The sequence below is a fragment of the Hippoglossus hippoglossus genome, chromosome 7 (genome assembly GCF_009819705.1).
Source record: "Hippoglossus hippoglossus isolate fHipHip1 chromosome 7, fHipHip1.pri, whole genome shotgun sequence".
Taxonomy (NCBI): domain Eukaryota; kingdom Metazoa; phylum Chordata; class Actinopteri; order Pleuronectiformes; family Pleuronectidae; genus Hippoglossus; species Hippoglossus hippoglossus.
The window spans coordinates 12277964-12296612 of NC_047157.1; the positions used below are offsets into that span (position 1 = coordinate 12277964).

Below are 18649 nucleotides of genomic sequence, written 5' to 3' on the forward strand. Positions count from 1 at the left end.
AGAAAAAAAAAAAAGAGTAGCAGCCAAAGAGACAGGATATGGCTGAGACCAAATCAGAGCAATAAAGAGAGCGTGTACTGTCTCTATCTCCACCAGGCGATCACAGACACAAAAGCACTTTCAAATTTGCTATATTACGCCATTATATGCTATTTGAGCAATTAATTTACAGCTTGTTATTCACACATCCTACATCTTGCCAAAATATTAATCTACCACCACATGTTTAACAAAACCAAACAAAATTCCCATCAAGAGTAATCTGACTGCATGTGTGCCACGGACCCGTTTATCTGGCAGCTGCTTTTTTCGATGGCACAGTTTCTCCTCTTCCCTAACCGACCTCATTGCACCAGTAATGAGACAGGGGCTAGTGCTCTGTTTCAATATTTAAACGTGCTGGCGCCCCTCAAGGCTCCATGTTGGGGCCGTTCTGCAAAATCCCCCACGACCCCTCATTACCGTCTGCTGGCGAGTGTCCCTCCTCAACTTTTTCTAAAGAGATCATTCTAGCTGGCATGTCCCTCGGCTGCAGCCTCAGCCAGACCTAAGCGATCAGGGGTCTTGTTGAACACGAGACCCCCGGGTGCCATCTCCTTCCCCGAGTGCCTGGGTGGCAGAAACGCTGACAGCTAAGGTTGAGACAGGGATTCTCCCCGAGTGGTGAGCATTCATATGACAGCATGTTGCAATTCACAGTATCCAGTCATCCAAGACCTGGCTCTTTCTGCCTCGATTCAAAGGAGCTGACGGAGCAGGTCGGCATCGCAGGGAGGAGTTAAGAGAATGTAAGAGCTTCTCTGATTGACATCTCTGTCATTAAGGGCTGATGCTGCTCCTCTGCTTGTTGTGGTACAATTTCAAGTGTGAGAAATGGTTCAGAACTGGTAGTTTAGACTATTACGGACGACGTGCAAGTGCAGCACAAATGATCAACTCCTGAACCTGAACAAAGGGCTGGATTTGAAAATAATGGGGAAAGAAAAACTAAACTTCAACGCACGTCAGATGTACGAGCTCTGAAATTTGAAACACCTGCTTCACATCCTTTTGATTTACCAGCTAATATTTTTCTGCCGCCTGTGGAGTCATGATTAGATGGAATAGAGAAAATTGTCCGACAGAATGAATTTAGCAGGAGATACGGGGCTCCTGCAGAAATATAAGCCATTCTACAGGTCAGAAATCTCAACATTAGTATATAGCCAACTCTAAATGTATAGATATATACGCCACAAGGATGAACCGATTCAAAACCATGCGCCTGTGCAGCATGGTGATGATGGTCAATCCACGGCTCCAAATCGTGTAATGATTTAACTGTGTGTGCTGTAGGATCGATGTGCGCTGAAAAAGAGAATCCCAAAGCAGGGAGAAGTTTACAGAGCTTTAGCCTTAGGCTAAATGTTGTACAAAAACCAGCAACAACATCCCTGGAGATGACGCATATCTGTTGCTCCAGCTGAGCTTGTACTAGTAGGAGGTTTATATGTGCACTGAAGGGTAGCTTTTATTCAAGGGAAGTGTATCCTTAAGGTAACACTGTCGAGTTTCTATTTGCTTCTTCAGCGACGGTGAAGGAAGACCGTTGAATGATTAGCGTTTTGGTTTTCCAGCCATCTCCTCCAATTTTCTGGGCTTTACTGTCAGGCTTCTGTCAATACAATACAACAAATGCAAAAGCCACGTCTCTTCGATTCCAACCCCCAGTTACACCGGGAGCCTGTTTCCACCCGTACTATTCTTTAAGGGTTCACAGACATAAATTCAATCTTCCTTATCATACTTTTATCAGTAGGAAATTAAGGTTAATTGACTTTGTTGGGGAAACATCAAATGCAACGTCGCTAATGGAACCAAACTGAAAATAACGTCATCTTCAATTGCTTTGGAATATTTCTCAATATACAGCCTACTTTCCTATTCCTCAGCCTCAGAAATAAGCTCCTCTTGTCCCAGGAGATAATAAATGAATTGAATCCCCACACACCAGCCCCACCATCCACCCCCCACCCCACTCCTTCTTCCTTATCGGTCATCTATTTTTCCAGAGTAAGCTATTACTTGCTGCGGTTGCTAGGCAACAGGAAATATTAATAGCAGCTATTATTAGCCGAGCTCTGCTAGAGTAGTACTAAAATGTGAAAGTGGGAAACATGAATGTGTTACATAAATCTCCGGACCTTTCACAGTGTGTGCAAGTCTCTGTTTTTACGGTGATTTATTGCGATGACGGTTCATTTATGAGAAAAGGGGGTGTGAAATAAGAAAATGGAACATTACCCTGAAGGGCTATTTGAAAATAAATAATTGCAAAGGTGAAACAAAAGCTGTTTAAGACGCAGCGACTCCCTCTGGGTTTCCTGCTGAAATGTTATTGGCCAAAAAAGGCTGCCTTGTTACGTACAGTCCTAAACGTGTGTATAAACGTATACATACTGCAAGCGTATATACCCAGAGACGGTTTATATGTTGCCAGCGACGGAAATCAACTCATCCGAATGAATATATGGGTTTTGTCGAAGCAGCGATCAGCACTGAAAAGCAGATCAACTGTAAATGTTCCCGTCAACACCATGTTTCTCCTGCACCAGGCATATTCAGCACAATAGCCAGTGGATTGTGACCTAATCCTGAAGACTGGCTTTAATGGAGGCCTTAGCTACCACCCACGGAAAAAAAAAAAAAAATGGAGCCTGCAACTTATGCAGTTTGATTCTGAAAATCACATAAGACCTGATTAACGGAGGATAAATGCCACGGATGCTCACATTAAAGCATAAATATTCATGATGGAGGGCAGAGAGAGAGAAAAAAGAAGTAATATTTATGTCAGATGAAAGTATATAACGTTGAATAATTCACCATACAGCCCATCTATAATTCATCTGGTTCGATCCAATGATTAAAGCATTTGAATGTGTTCGCCAGGGGTGTTTACATGTTCAGTCTTGAAGCATGTTTAACACAAAAAAGTCCCTTCACTGGAGGGGGGGTGGGAGCGGGGGGGTTCTCAGAATCCTTCTGAAAAGAAAAAGTAGCTGACAAGGGATATCCCCTCTCCCCGTCCAGATTTTCTATTCGAACCCCCCCCCCCCTCCATCCCGTCCCCGTTTCCTTTTTTGCTTTGCCGATCCTAACGAAGGAAAATGTGCAGCACTAAGTTTCTTGCTCGTCTTTCTTGGCTCACTTTGAGGCAATGAAATCTTTGAGTGGTGCAGCCGAGCAGATATTAAAGGAGCTCTGCTGCGAAGGTCTGGGGTGATAACGAGGCGGCAGCTCTCTGTGTTTATAAATGTTTCATCTAGAAGACTTGTGTCATTGCCGCATACATGCATTTATATCAGTCTCTAATGCAAGCATCCTGAGATTAATCATTTTGTGGAAACATTTCGGAAAGAATGATCCTTCCCATGACACGAACAGAGGAAATGTGCTCCGCGCTGACTTGCTAGCTCCCTTCCAAAGCCCTCTGACCGCGAACACTAATTGCCTACCACAGCGCTTGACTTGCATGATCAGAAAGGGCAGCGGCAAATTGGGGGACGGACAAGAAACGGTGTACTCACTGAGTGCATAGGCCCTGAGAGGAGGTGGGTGTCCTGACCCAGCATGTTGGACATCATGAGGGCGGGCAGCTCAGGGTAGGAGTAGGTGTTGAGCAGGCCGTTGTGAGGCAGGGAGTGGAAGGGGTAACCCGAATCGTGCTCCATGAGGTGCAGCAGAGAAGGGTCTGCGTGGTTCGGGGGTGTGATGGGAGGAATCTCGTAGTCTTCGTCGCCTGGTCCTCCGCCGCTGCCTCTGCCCTGACTGGAGTAGCTCTGGAAAGGCGGAGAATAGAAAGACATTTAAACAGGGATTCACCCTTTGACTCTACTCATTTTTGCAACAACTTCAGGTTTGCGGAACATTTGTTCCTAATGTACACCAAAAAAAAAAAAGGAAAAAACTGAATCAGGTCACAGACTCGTGCATTTATATGTCTGAACATCGAGTGAACAATTTGAATATCTGTGGATCGTGGGAGGAAGCACATGAACACGACATGTCAACATGTACCTGCTTTTCAAAATAGTGCCACATTTACGTGAAACATAAATAAAGCAGAAGGTTGATGAGACACTTGTGCTGCTATTCAACATTTTCATGGCAAACCGGCTTCAGTAAAAGGAGAGAAACAGTGAAAGAAAGGATTTTCCACAGTAATTAAAACACCTCAGAATTGGCTTTTAAATGCACCTGCTGACTTTCGTTTTGTTTATTTTATTTCCTCAGCAGCAGCAGCAGCAGCAGACACTGAGCTGCAGAAGTCAATTTCGGGCTGTTATGCTGAAAATAAAAATAATTAGAAATGCAAATTGCTGCGCTTACAAAAGTGTAAAGAATTCATTCATACACGGCAAATTAATTAGAGTTAGACAACAACAGCTGCAGTGCAGAATAATTTGCCTCAGAACTCTCGACAGCTTTAAAGCAAAAAAAAAAAAGTCAGCCAGCACACCTATGAAATGCACTTAATCTAATTAATAACACGGAGAAAAACACCACTGCCAGTGTATTTATGATCTCATTATTGTAATGCCAATCACTTTTTTTTTTTGGAAATAGTAAAAGTCTCTCACATTCCTCCGTATGAAATGTATCCGATATGTTCAAATGTCCCGGCCCACGAGGTAAAACAACACCGATTTTATGGCACTAATAAGGTGATACATGAGCAGAGCCTGCCGTCTTTTCCAGTGACTGTCTTGACATAATATTACCCCGAGAAATATGGGTTTGTGCTCTCAAAAAGCATACTGAGGGTATTCACCAGGGAATGAAAAGCAATTTTGTCAGAGGCAATCTGATGCCAACTCCCCTTTATAATGACTGAAGAAAATTAATCATCACAAATAATATTCCAGTGTCAGCCATTCAAGAGCTTTTTAATAGAATTTTTATTATTCATGTCTCGTGGTACACATCAACTAGTCCGTTCTGCAACATTTCAGAAATCAATTCAATATCATCCTCGTGTAGGCTGTCATCTCGCCTGCCAGCGCGGCAATTCATCTTGCAAACAAATACTTTTAGCAAACAAATGGCGAGAAACGTCGAGGAACAGCTACAAAGTCCCCACTAGCAGAGCTGCTGCTTGAAGATAGGATAAAAGTCTCATAATGTGCACTATCATTAGGGAGCAAATAATAATAATAAAAGGGAGTATGTTTATGTGATGTGCTATTTTCTTTTCCCATAACAGTCACTCTCCTCGCTTGGTGCTTGCTCAGATATATTATCACTGACAATTCCTTTTCCCATGGTACGGGTTTTGCAAATATTTGTTTTTATATTGTCTAACAATTATTTACAGGTTTTTTGTATTTGTTGTTAACAAGCATATACTGCATGTTTAATTTTACAAAATAAGAAAAAAATATATTTGGCATCTCTCCCTGGCTGTATTATGTACGGTATCTATTTGGGTGTTAATGTGTTAAATAGGTAAAACTGGCTGGAGAGATGAACTGGAAGGTGACAGGGTCTGCCTGATGAACGACAGCACATGTCCTTTATGAATAAGTCTATATTAAAAATAAAGAGCCTTAGCCTTAGCCTAAGTGGCACTGTCCCTTTACAGCAGCGAGTCCTAACCTTTAAGATTAGAGCTGGAATGATGATTTGATTTTTATTTTCTGTAATAATGGCCAAAATTGATTGGTTTCTCTCATGAGCATTTTTGTGATCTGACAGCTCCTTCTCTTGTTCCGCTGCTATGGCGACGGTTTGATTGTTACGACTGGAGAAAGGTCGTGGTCACACTTGGATGAATCAAATTTGGTTATTTACATGTGGGGACACAATTGCACAAATGTTTACTGTTCAGACTCAAGCTCCAATCGTGGTTTTTGGTACTTAAACATAGAATATAGAATTTTGGCCACTGTGGGTCTCTCAATTAAAACAATAACCAAAAACCTGGTTTTGTGAATGTGTTAATACTAATATTGGATAATAAAGGAGGTTTTTGTGGGACGCAAACAATTTGGCATTGACCCTGCTACACAACACACATGATGTATATTGGACACTTCCTCTCCCCGAGATGAGACATGACTGTTGTCAAACACGTGTACCAAGATTTAAATGCTGTCGGACGCTATTTTACGGCCGTGCCTTCCATCGTTTTTGTAAATCTCTCTCTCGCTCTCTTTTTTTCCTTCCTTTACAGCTTCTCGTGATGCCCTTGGAGATAATGCACAGGACAAGGACATCACAAGTTTAATATTTTCAAAACATGGATAAATAATTCATAAATACACTGTCTTTCACCGACATGGAGGAGAGTGGATAAAAGAGAGAGGGGTCAGAAAGAAAAACGCCAAACGTTGATTCAGCCTTCTCTTTCTGTAACCTTCACCCCCCCCCCCCACCACCCCCCACCCCCCACCCTATACACACTCCCACCCCCTCTGGAGGTGAAATTTAAGTAAATCTATCATTTTCTTGGACAAGGACGATACGTCATACCTTCTATCTTCATTTCTTCATTTCTTTACCTTCTCTAACATCAACATTATGGCACCACGCTTCTTTTGCACATTGGTATGGAAGTCTTTCTAGAAACTGGTGAAAGGAGAACTCAGGCAGCAGCTGATGTCTCATGCAGAAGATTTTAATGTAGACTTGATGCATCAAGGAGGCAGAAGGTGTAACAATATAAATGTCTGAAGATGTCTCCCACAGCATCCCCATATATCATCCTCTACTTGCGTCACCCATTCCAACAGCACATCCATGAATGGCTAGAATTGCTGTCACTCTCTATGTTCTATGTAGGTGTTCGCATCCTATTGGATATGCATTCCTAAATCACGTTGTGTCCTTACGTCTAGCCACTGGTGTAATACACAAAAGAGTTGGAGTTGGTGCCTCTCTGTCTGGATTAGATGAATTAGATATGAAAGTCCCTAAGCGTATAGACACTACAATGCACCTCTATTTGGCCCTTTATCTATAACCTGACCTTGGGCACTGCTGGGAGGGAAGGGAGTATCTGTGGAATTAGACAGGCCTCATTCTCCTAATGGTGTACAGATGTAATGTGTGTGTGATTCCACATCAGAACACCATATTGTTCACAATCTTTAACGTAGTTTATAGATGTCAGAGGCATTTTTTGACGAGCATCATACACAAAGTAGCCCCTCATTGGTTAAAATAAAAAGAAGAGTGTGATGATTCACTCCATGGGAGCAGTGTTGAGTTTTTCCCATGTGGAAGGTCCAGGCCGACACAGTGTGTATGACTTCTGATGTTCTACTCTAAGGGGTCTATTAATGATCTAAGTGCATGGTCTAAAGTGCACGGCGTAAGTGCAGTTAGTGCACATCCAAATCCACTTTTGCTTGTCTAATAGAGGAGAAAATGGTTGCTGCACCGGACACATGGTTCGAAGAATCCCTGCACAGTACACACCCTTTGCATTAAGTTCCAAAGGTTGCTGTCATTGTTGCCTTTGTTGTCTTTAGTCCTGTAAGTTGTCTCTCCACAGCGAGTGACTGTCTCAATATTTGATTTGGCATAAATACATTTTTTCTTACGCCAAATGCCCTTTGTGATACAGCCCGGCTTCGGTATATCCAGGGATCAAACCATCAGCCCAGCAGCAAACTTGCTGTGCCAATAGAGACATATTTATAACCTACTCTACTCTTAACCTACACAACTTTAAAAACTTCAGTTTCATTCTATAAATAAGATTGATCACTTTAATTGAAATGTGTTTTTATTCAGGAAAACAAGGTGTAGAGAAATGTATTGCACATGCACAGAATATCATACGAGACATAAATACCCAGTCATGCAGGTTCTAGTCCTCTTGCTTGCTGGTTATAGGAACTATTGCTTAGTCTGTGGACACAGCATTTACACATCTACATTCTCAGACCATGTTAAATTCACAAAGGACAGAGTTCATGCTGTGGCAATTGTTATCTCGGCAAAGCAAATGGAAAATTCACCTTGACTCCTAAGCACGTAAGCTGAAAAGTCCCTGCGACCAAACACAGCTCCACCTTGTCAAGTTATCTTAAGTAATGCAGTTATCTCAAATGGAAACAAATTAATCGGCTCGGCTATAAGTTTTCTTGACACAAATGAATGGGGAGATGAGATGAAGTCATTAGCTCGTTGATGGAGTCATTTGTGGCCTATGAGGTGTTTAGTGGGAGACAGCTCATCTGGGAACAATGATGTGTTCGTCAAAGGGAGGAGAATGAAAACGTTGCACAGCACACCAGAGAGCCTGTCATGGCTGATGAGGGGCAAATTGTCCAAAGACAAGAACTGTCTGTCTTTGATGGACATTTTTTTCTCACAGCTCATTTTAAACGTTATTCGGGGAATACAAAACGCTGTTTCGGAATTAAAAATAATCAGAAAAACAACTCCTTTGCGTCACAAAAAACCCATAACTTTGAATGAGTATACAGTGTCCTATGAAAAGTCATCCAGCCATATGCTTCTTTGTAAAAAAAAAAAGACAGAGCAGCATGGTTTTGCCAACAAACAACAGCTGGCCATGCATACATAAAGGTCCTGGTGTCCACTCGGCGTATTCCAGATAGACGGATGGCAACGGTAAATCTTTAAAACCTCTTATGGGAGAATTTCAGAATTAACCTTCAAAGATCAACCTTGCAGAGCGGAGAAAGGACGGAAATCAAACTTATCAGGAGCGGGCGTTGTTGCACGCTGCTGACACGTGTGAGGCTGCACAGGTGACCACTGCAGCGACAATCTGAGTCCACACAGGCCATCTGACCTGGCTTTGAAACGCCAAGGTACTCTATTCGGGCGATGTATCGAGAAAGGAAGACAGAGGCAGACAGTGTAGTACAATAGGAGAGTGGGAAAGCAGATCCAGCGAGCTGACTGACAGCAAGACAGAACTGGGATAAGTGAAGTGTGGTGGTGGTGGCAGCAGTGAAGAGGGAGGGGGGTTCACTATGTTTGATAGCAGCTCAGGGTCATAGGTAGCGTCCGTCACTAAAGGACAGGTGGGCTGCGGTGGGCTTGGACCAATAGGGAATGAGTGAGCTAACCTCCTCGCTGCTCCCCCATGCACTGGTAATTCTCTCAAATGTCACATCAAAATGGATCTCATTTAGGTGGGTAAAAAAGAACCTGACTCTCCATTGCAGATGTGGGTGGACCTGTGGTGGGCCGCAGCTGAACTCCAAAAACACGGCTGCAAAGGAAGGATTTTGAAAAGGTGCGGGGGGGGGGGGGGGGACAAAGGTTCATGTAAAAAAAAAAAAAAAAAAAAGAATCACAGTTATGGATCAAAGATGAAGGGTGAAAAAATATGTCTGGTCTTTGTACCAAAACTGAGAGGAATAAAAGAAAGTGCTTTAATGCTCTGGCCAAAGGCGGCATGCTTTTTTTTTATTGACAAGAGGTGCAATACTATGGTCTCAGCCACATTTCCTATTCTTATTCATTAGAGAGAATCGTATAAATAAATAAAATATGTTGTCTCGTAGTCACTCATCCCCCTCAAGGGAATATGGAAGCCCCAGTAATCACATATGGCACAATAGCTCGCCCATAATCCCCTTTATTTTTATTTTCATGATGTCACTCTCTTTAAGCCCCTTGCTTTATGAGTCGCAAACAGAGTGGAGAGGGGAGGAGAGGAAAAAGTGAGGGAGGGGTGAAAACAAATGATGTGGATCCCTCATTGTTCTTTCTCTATGCCCTCATTCCAGTCAGGGTAATAAGAGAACATTGTGATTTACTGTCAGTGAAGCGCAAGAGTGCATCAGAGAGAATCCACTGCGGCAGGGGCCATTAAAATAGATTTAACTTCCCACAGTATTAGGCCAGATGTCTACACTTCTATTATATTTCAATCAGCCATGACCTTGGTCTCCACATGATGAGGAAGATCACTCGGAGGGAGGGAAAGAGGGAGTGAACATACACGCAGGAAAACCAATAGAAATATCAAAACTACTTGGTCGGACTTAATTCCTCCGCTCCATCGTGCAGTGTTTACAGAGAGAGAGAAGCCGGGACTGAAATAGAGCTAAGGTCTCAAGTTCTTTTAAAAGAGTGCATGAATCATTGAGTGCACTCTTGCTGCCAATAAGTTGCAGTGTTTTTTAGGGGGAGTGCTGCTTTTCTCCGGGCTATGTATTTGAGGAGGGACCGAGGGAGCACGCCAAAAAACGAGTGGGGACAACGGGTCGTTTGATGTCCTCACAAGCTTCACACATCAACAGAGAGATGAATCGGCCCGTATTCTCCAAACAAGAGAAAGATTCATGTCCATCGCCATGGCTCCTTGTCTTTTGAATATTTCCCTCTCTTACTTTTCATCCTGCTGTTTACTATCATTAATGTTTCACTATTCTTGATAAATCCTTTATAATATTTATCTATAAAAAACCTCGCTCTGTGGCAGAGTGAGGATTTACATGCATTTCCGCACCATTAAAGCAGAACAGAGGTCACCGCTTGTTCTATTTCAGAGGCTGATGGTAATTGGACTTATTGGCTGACATGGACTGACCCACATAAAGAAATGATGATCCCTGGTTACAACTCCAACTTACCATCCCTCCTAGCATGGGCGGGGATGTTGAGCGGATGTTCCTCTGATGTTCCTCCAGCATTGTTTTCAAATACCAATGCCCCCAGTGCTGGTCGAGAACTGGGAGAAAAAAAAATCCCTGTTTCCAGCCAGATTTCACACTGAAATTGTGCGCTCTCTTGAAATCTAAATACATGCCGCGCAATATATATCTCTACTTCATTCTCGCGACCTTGCCAGCGGCTCTGTGCAGCCTCAAAGAGGGAGTGAGATGTGTGTTGGCGTTTTCAGACCCTCATTTTTCATTTTTCATTTTTTATCCTTTGTCTCAAATGTCCCCCCGAACTTTTTTTTTCTTCCAGGGTCTGGGATGCAAGGATAGAAAGAGAAACGCGTTCGCTGAGGCATAGGGGGGGGGGGGGGGGGGGGGGGGGGGTCTGTTCCAAAAGTGTGGAGAGTGGTGCTGTTGTGGTGGTGGTTGGGGTATAATGGTACACTGTGAGTCACTATTAAGTAACGGTGCCTTTTTCACATCAGCATCGCCCACATCGGGTGTGCGGTGCCAGGGTGTACTGAGGTGTCTCTGACTCAGAGAGACAGGGGGGAGGAGGGGGAGAGGGAGGGAGAGGGAGGGAGGGAGGGAGAGGGAGGGCATACCAGCCAAACGACATCTGGATTTCTATCAATAGTTAGTTGACAAAACATCATCATGTCAACTGTCAGGGGTGATATCAATCTTCTTATGAAACAAAAAATCAACAAATAAAGCAATTTTCAGGCAGGAAGACAAATCATTCTCAGACATTTGTATTCGTTTTGCATGTCGCTTGCTAGAAACGCAATCAACGGGCACGCGCTCTCTCGCTAAATTTTACAGATATCATCCCGCTGTAATCTCATGCCACGGGATCAAAACATTGGCATTATCACATACAGCCTCTTCAGATAATTTCAGGAGAATATCCTGTGTTCAGTGCATCTCTGAAAGAGGCTCGAGAGTATTTCTATTTCCCAGAATGATAATTTAGTTTGTAATAAGTCATATTTTATCATTAAATCAATTAAATCATATACAGTTTTATGTTTAACGTCAGATCAACTTAGAGTGCGAAGTTATAGCTTAGTTTGACTATTGCTTCAAGCGGCTTTATCTCAACATTTACAAACATAACAGTCGTATCAATCTTCTCGTCAAGCTCTCAGCAAGAAAGTGAATAAGTGCCAAAATGTAAAAGTATTTCTTTAATGCAAGCATATACTTCTAAGCAATCATTGTATTGTTCTCTCCTCTTCTGTGTTTTCCGTGTGTATCTTAGTAACTTTGTCAATTTTCACATTTCTCCCTTGCATTGATTTTGATTCTGTCACTGCACTATACTTATTCTTTTTATCCATTCTTTTCCTTTGCCATGATTCTAAAGCACTTTGGCTGAACTCCTGTTGTTTTTAATGGGCTATATAAATAAATCTGACTTGACTCGACCCACACACACGGAGCAGTGCAGGGGAGAGACAGGTTGACAAGTTGTTAAGTGCAATAAAAGCTTTCCAGCAAGTTTTATAAATCCCTCAAACACCAGAGATGGACAGACGTTGACCCAAAGCATTTGAAAGTCATTCCAAATGTTTTCTAAACGCATGAAATACGGCGACATGTGGCATGGATGCTAGCAGCTCTGCAGCTTACAGCAGGGAAGTATGAACTGCTGTGGTTCATACTCAACTCAACAATGTCTTTTCTGGTTAAAAAAAGGAAAATCGACTTACTTGTGCCTTAAAGAAAAGACTGACTGTGACTCGTGCCAGGAAGAAACTTCCTTAGATGCACACACATATGTCATGATCATGATTTTCATATATTAACCACATCAAATCACACAGATGCATGATGTGGCGTAGATGTGCACACAATATTGCATGTACTGATATCTGTGGCATATGTTGCATTAAATTAGGTTTAGTGTACGTTATGTGCAGGCAGGGTAAATTTGTGTGAAGGCCACATTTAATATATAAAACGACCAGCGCCACACCTATGTCATATGTGTGTAACACCTGTGTTTCCATTGTGTAAATCATTGGCGTGCCCTCAGATGTGTGGTCAGATATCAGACGTCTTAACTAGGCACTAGTGAGGCGTTTGATGTTAGTTAGCCGAATCCTTTTATATCTCATGGAGAAGTTAGTCCTGGACCGAGCTCTAACAGCTGTTCTGCTATTACAGCTCCACCTCCGACAACTACAGAGGAAAAGAGTTTGACCCATCTTGGCTGCCAGAGAAATATACTACTCCAGGTTCTACATGACTGTGATTGGATCATTTGGTAGAGCCACAGATGTTCTAGTCTGTGACAAGCACTGATCCAAAAATTAAAATGGATGCTGCAATAAGTTGATAATGTGGTGTATAAGGGATCGGACTTTAAACTGATTTATTAAAAGTAAAAAACAAATGTATCTAGAAGCAAATCAAAAAGTAAAGATATAGTCACTCAAAAATTTTATGGAGTCCAAGTCACTCATGTTTTTATATCGAAACAAAAAGTTGTTTTTACAACACAGTTATTTGCTGTGCAGTGTTTCATTATTTTTGTACGGGTTGATACTTTTTAACATGTTGTTTAGTTTGAAGCATAAGCCATTAATGTTTGACGTGAACTGAGCCTGAGAGGGGATGAATGAGTTTGTGTGTAAGAAGTTTAGCTGATGTATGTGAGAACCTTATACATTCCCAGGAAAGGCGTTGGTTGGATGAACGTGGGTGAAATAACAGAGAAAGACAGAGAATTAGAGAGTTAGAGAGTTAAGACATACACAAAAATAAACAGACGGAACTGCAAACACACAGAGAGAGAGAGAGAGAGAGAGAGAGAGAGAGAGAGAGAGAGAGAGAGAGAGAGACTGTATCCAACAAGTGAGGTTTCTATTCTAATCCTGACCATCAGCCACTGTTCTCTTGCAGCCGGCCAAATCGACTCAGACTCAGGGCTCCGCGAGACAATTGGAAGCAGAAAACACGGAGGCACAAACAGGCTGAAACTTGCTGCCTCTCTGAAGACCAGTGGTCCTCACATGGCCACAATGCAACGAGTGCAACACAAGAAAAAGAAGAAAACACACAGAAGTAATTCTCCCTCCTCCTCCCACTGGCTGGTTTTCTCTTAGAAACGCCATCTCCAACCAGTTATTTCTCTAAATCCTCCTGTTTAGTTTCCCTTCATCTCTAGACTCATGTACACACACGCTCATGCAGCCACATAAGGCTGATTACAGGGGCGAGCGGGAGAGAGACAAAATATACACATGGACGTACAAGTCGGCACAGCCACTTAAACAGTTAAGGCCTGATATACGAATTTAAAGGACGAACACTCAATGTCCACTATGCAAAATTAGAGTTTGTGTGGGCGGGGTTGGAGGCAGCCATTTTAGTTTGGCTGTGATCACTCTCGTGCAGCTCTGACAGTGCTGTACCTACAACTTTTGGACTTTTTATTTTGATCCATGTCCCATCCACTAATATGGAGGAGGTGGAATGTATGACCTATACTGCAACCAGCCACCAGGTGGTGATCAAGACACTTTGGCTTCACTTTTGGGAAGCTACTATATTGTCCCGCTTCATATTAGGTCTATGGTTGTGACTGACACGTCCATCCTGTCCATCAGTGCCACACAGGAGCAGCAGCAACAGTTGCTATAGCAATTTGATTTTAACATTTTTGGTAGACATAACCTAAGTTATAAAGAGCTGTTGTTTCTTTAAGTCAAATTACAACACAGAAGGACGATGTCTCTATTACTGATAGTTGGGCAGCATTTCAAGGATCCCGGACAAGGCCATGTACGTGATTCAAAACTCTTGCGCTGCTGAGCAAACCTTTTTCAGTCTATCGGGATCACACCGATCTTTAATAATCTTCAATTCAACAAACTATCCATTCTGTATGTTTGCGTGTGGGCAGATAAACAACGCTGATCAACAAAATAACCCACCCACACTTGTGTATAGAGGCTGAATCCTCAATAGATTAACCAAATGGAAAACATCAATATCATCAAAACGTCTGGGAGTGCCATATGTGCAGCCTGTACGCATTTCGTGTACAGAAACCATACAGTATTCAAAGCCTTGAAAACATCTTGTTTGAATGGACAGATTGTGTCCAAGCATACAGTAAACGGCCCCTTTAAAGCTGTTTCTGATTAGCGGTTTTCTCTTTTTAAAAGCTCAGAGATGTTATGTGTAATGCAATCTCCTGGCAGTGTCAAACTGCTACCTCAGTGTGTACGCTGCAGAAGACCCCAGACATGCAAACAAAGGAGTCTCTGTTCTGGCTGCATGCACCTTTTTTAACAAGCACACATCATATAAAGGCTTGTGTGGGCATATTAATGTGCTAAAAACTTGCATTAAGGCTGAATCCTTTTTCTTTCTTCTTCTCCTCCTCCCTTCTCTCGGAGCAAAGAATAAAACTCTTACTGCAGTTCCATTCACACAGAATAATCAGAAGAGAATCAGTAAAAAAATGTCCTGCCTTGCATTTTGGCATGTTGTTTTTACAAACACAGCTGGGGGATGCTCGGGTAAAAAATGAAGAACACAAAAATAAATATATATATATCTCTATATATATCTCTATATATATAGAGATATATATCTATATATATAGGGAGAGAGAGAGAGAGAGAGAGGGAGAGAGAGAGAGAGAGAGATAGATTTACACAGAGCAGAGTGTAAGCATGTATTTGTCATATTCATTAGACAGTAATCACTATCTCAAATTGATGTAGAAAATGATTCCATACTTGAAAACTCTAATTTGTCTTATTCGCTGTAAGTTCAAACGCATGCCATACACAACAAACCACTGCACAGCTAATGCATACAATTAAACACCAATTAAGAAATGATTGACTCTCGTGCTCTAGAAGCAGAGCTATGAATTTTACATGTCGCACAAGAAAAAGCAGACGTTCTTTTGCATGTAGTGGCTTTGAAGGTATTTATAGGTGAACCACTTCAGCAGGTTTATCATTGTGAATTCATTAATGCTAAGAAAACCTGCCAAAATCTCAACATCAGGGTTCACCACTCGCTTTGTCATTCGAGGGTAACTAATGATTGTTTTCAACATCTATCAATCTGAGGATTATTTATCATTTAGTCATCCTGGAAATAAAATGACAAAAGTTCTTAGAGCCCGAAGCCTTTTTTTAAATTCTTGTTTTGTTTGACAAACAGCTATAAATCCACAGAACTCCCTTTTACAATCACACCTGCAGAGCTCGTTTTAATTCTGCCTGTTTGTTTGGCCTGGAGTAATAATGGTTGCAACTTGCTTTCTGAAATTGTAAAAAAAGACCTGCAGTAATTGACCCCTGAAGCCACCACTGCTGCACAAAGTGCTGTTCACCTGCTAATAACATTCCTGTGAAGCTCAACTCAGTACAGAGAACCTCAAACCGGAGAATCGGTTGTCATTGCCACTGTTGTGATCACAGCCCTTGTGGTGAAAACGCTGTTGTTGTGATCGTCAAGGTCACTGATCGTCGGATTCTTTCAAAATTTATGAATATTGAACTTATCGCGAGTCTGAATTCGTCACTGCACTTCCCTGGGCCCTTAACAACACACATGTCAAGTGTGAAGCCGACAAAACGGTTCCCAAAATAGACACACAGAGATTCCTGGAATTATTAGATAGATCTAAAACTTTTGCTTGAAAATATGATGTGGAAAAATCTTCAATTATCAAAATAGTAGCAGATTCATTTTATTTGATTGCACTAAAGAGAAACCTAATTGCCTCAGCTCGACTTCTTGTGCCTTACGTCTTACGTGTTTGTAAAACAGCTGCGAGTTAGACACTTTATGCAACTCGCAACTTAAGAAAGATGTCGCACATCGTCCCACTTTCAGGGTCCAAATTAAATCTGCTGTATTAAAGGATTGGAAGGATTGTGAACCCTGTGTTCAGAGGGCCTCTCACAACTGGTGTGTAAGCTCCTATTTGACAGCACTGACAGAGCATCAACTGCAACTGACATATTTTGAAAAGCCCAAATTGCCTTATCCGCTAAGAAGGTATTTGTTGACACAACACTGCAGACCTGGAGTGGGTGTTGATGATTGACACATGACCGCTGCAGCAGAGACGCTACAGCGATGCACACTTACACCAATTAGCACACGCCCATGTGCGCATGCAAAGTGACTTAATTAGGGCACACCGGGAAATGTGGCCAACAAGGATGGACCTCGTAGCCTGTGATGTGCGCTATAATAGACAATAAGCTGCTAAAGCTCCCACTCGACCCCTCATTATAGTCACTCAATCCCTACATCAAAAGAAAGAAAACCTTTTGGCTATAGGATGACAGTCTATGTGTGTGTGTGTGTAGGGGGGGTGCGGTTTATGAGAGTCTGCATGTGTGTGTATGGGTTTATTAGTGTGTGTGTATTTATGTGCACATATGTTCTTGTTCATCAATCTTTGGCAAGGGCCAATTTAAGTTTTACACCCTGCGAGTAGGCACATTTTTGGAAAGTGAGGACATTTGGACTGGTCTGCACTTCTTCAAAGGGCTGCTCAGAGTTAATATGTGGTTCAGGGTTAATGTTATGAGTAGGTTTATTTTAAAGGGTCGTTTTATGTCTATTATAAAAAAAGAAAAAACATCTTTGTAGAAGGTTGCTCCATTAAAAATAGTTAAAACATCTGTTGATTATTCAGAATAACGAGAAAACTGTGTGGTTGTTGTTTTCGCTATGAGTGGAGTTAGGTAGTTACAATGGTTATGTTGAGGGTCATAGAGAGGGCTAAAGAAGGCATTATGTCAAAGTATGTACAGAGAATATGTGGTTCGGTTTATGCATAGTTTGAATGACAGCGAAACAAACTGAAATCAAGGAACGTCTACTGGCACACATGCTTATAGCTTATGAACAACTTTATATCAGAAAAACAATGTGTCACTTCCTATTACAGCATGTGTGTGTGAGTGTGTTTGTATTTTTGTTTGTGTGTGGGAGCATACGTGTGTGCGTGCCCGTCATCCTCAGCCTTCGAGTCTTGTCCTGTGACTGTCTGGCTGCAGGATTCGGTGAGGCACCAATTGACGCATCTATCACCTGACTAACACCTCATTGTCGTGTTTAGCCAGAACATGAAGGCCTCGCTGCCGGATTGACAAATTTCTGGAGCTCCAAATTCTGCCATATGTCTGGCCATGTGTTAATGCACCAGCTGGGAGCCCTCGGCAGAGCAATTGTCAAACTCAGTCACTGTGTGAGTCGGACCGCACAGCTCCAGTCTGAGACCAGTGCCCCAGAGAACTAACTCACTGGGTTGACATGACACGTCTTAATCCCTGTGATGTTAAAAATACATGATATGTTAATGTGCTTTGGTAAGAGAGTTATTTATCAAACAGCACATGATTTGTGGAGATTAACCCACTGAACACCAAGCAGTTTATGGTTGTTTAATCTTTCACTGCAATATTAAGTCCTGTGCCTCTATGAAGAGAGCACTCAAAAAAGTATTTTGTGCAGTGCATCATCAAACATACACCTTTCAAGAATTCAAAAAATCTAATAAAAAAAATCCAACCACATGTGTTGGGGGGGTTCATATGCTGTACATACTTTCCAGATATTTAAGAGATACAACATGATAATATGATCTTTGGATCATGGATCCTGGCTGGAGCAGAATTTTCCTCACTTTTTGGTTTTAGAGTTTTTGTCTAACCTTCCAATGGGGTTTGGGCGTCTGAGGGTTAAAAGTACTTACGGAATTTTTTCCCCCTAAATAGTGAGAGAGGGTCACATTCATTAATGCTTTATAGATCAAGCTACCCATACCACTAATTTAATTGTAGTTATTGAGATTTTTGGCAAACTACTCAACTATTTAGCCTCATGTCCAATAGCCAAGTTTGCCTTTACACAAAGCTACAAAAAACAAAATATGACAAACTGCCAATTTCCTTACACCTGGAGAAACCGACATAAAATCCTCAGGCATACACGCTCTATCCTGGTGGGTTGTAAAACTGGAT

General features: G+C 42.0%; 1 protein-coding gene across 2 annotated transcripts in view; it reads right to left on the reverse strand.

Moving 5' to 3' along the window:
• Positions 1–18649, reverse strand: part of LOC117764699 (thymocyte selection-associated high mobility group box protein TOX-like) — a 77834-nt gene that overhangs the window by 20472 nt on the left and 38713 nt on the right. For both annotated transcript variants that reach the window (XM_034590686.1, XM_034590685.1), the window contains one exon: positions 3570–3821. In XM_034590686.1, coding sequence (XP_034446577.1) covers positions 3570–3821 — 252 coding nt within the window. The remainder of the gene's footprint in view (positions 1–3569; positions 3822–18649) is intronic.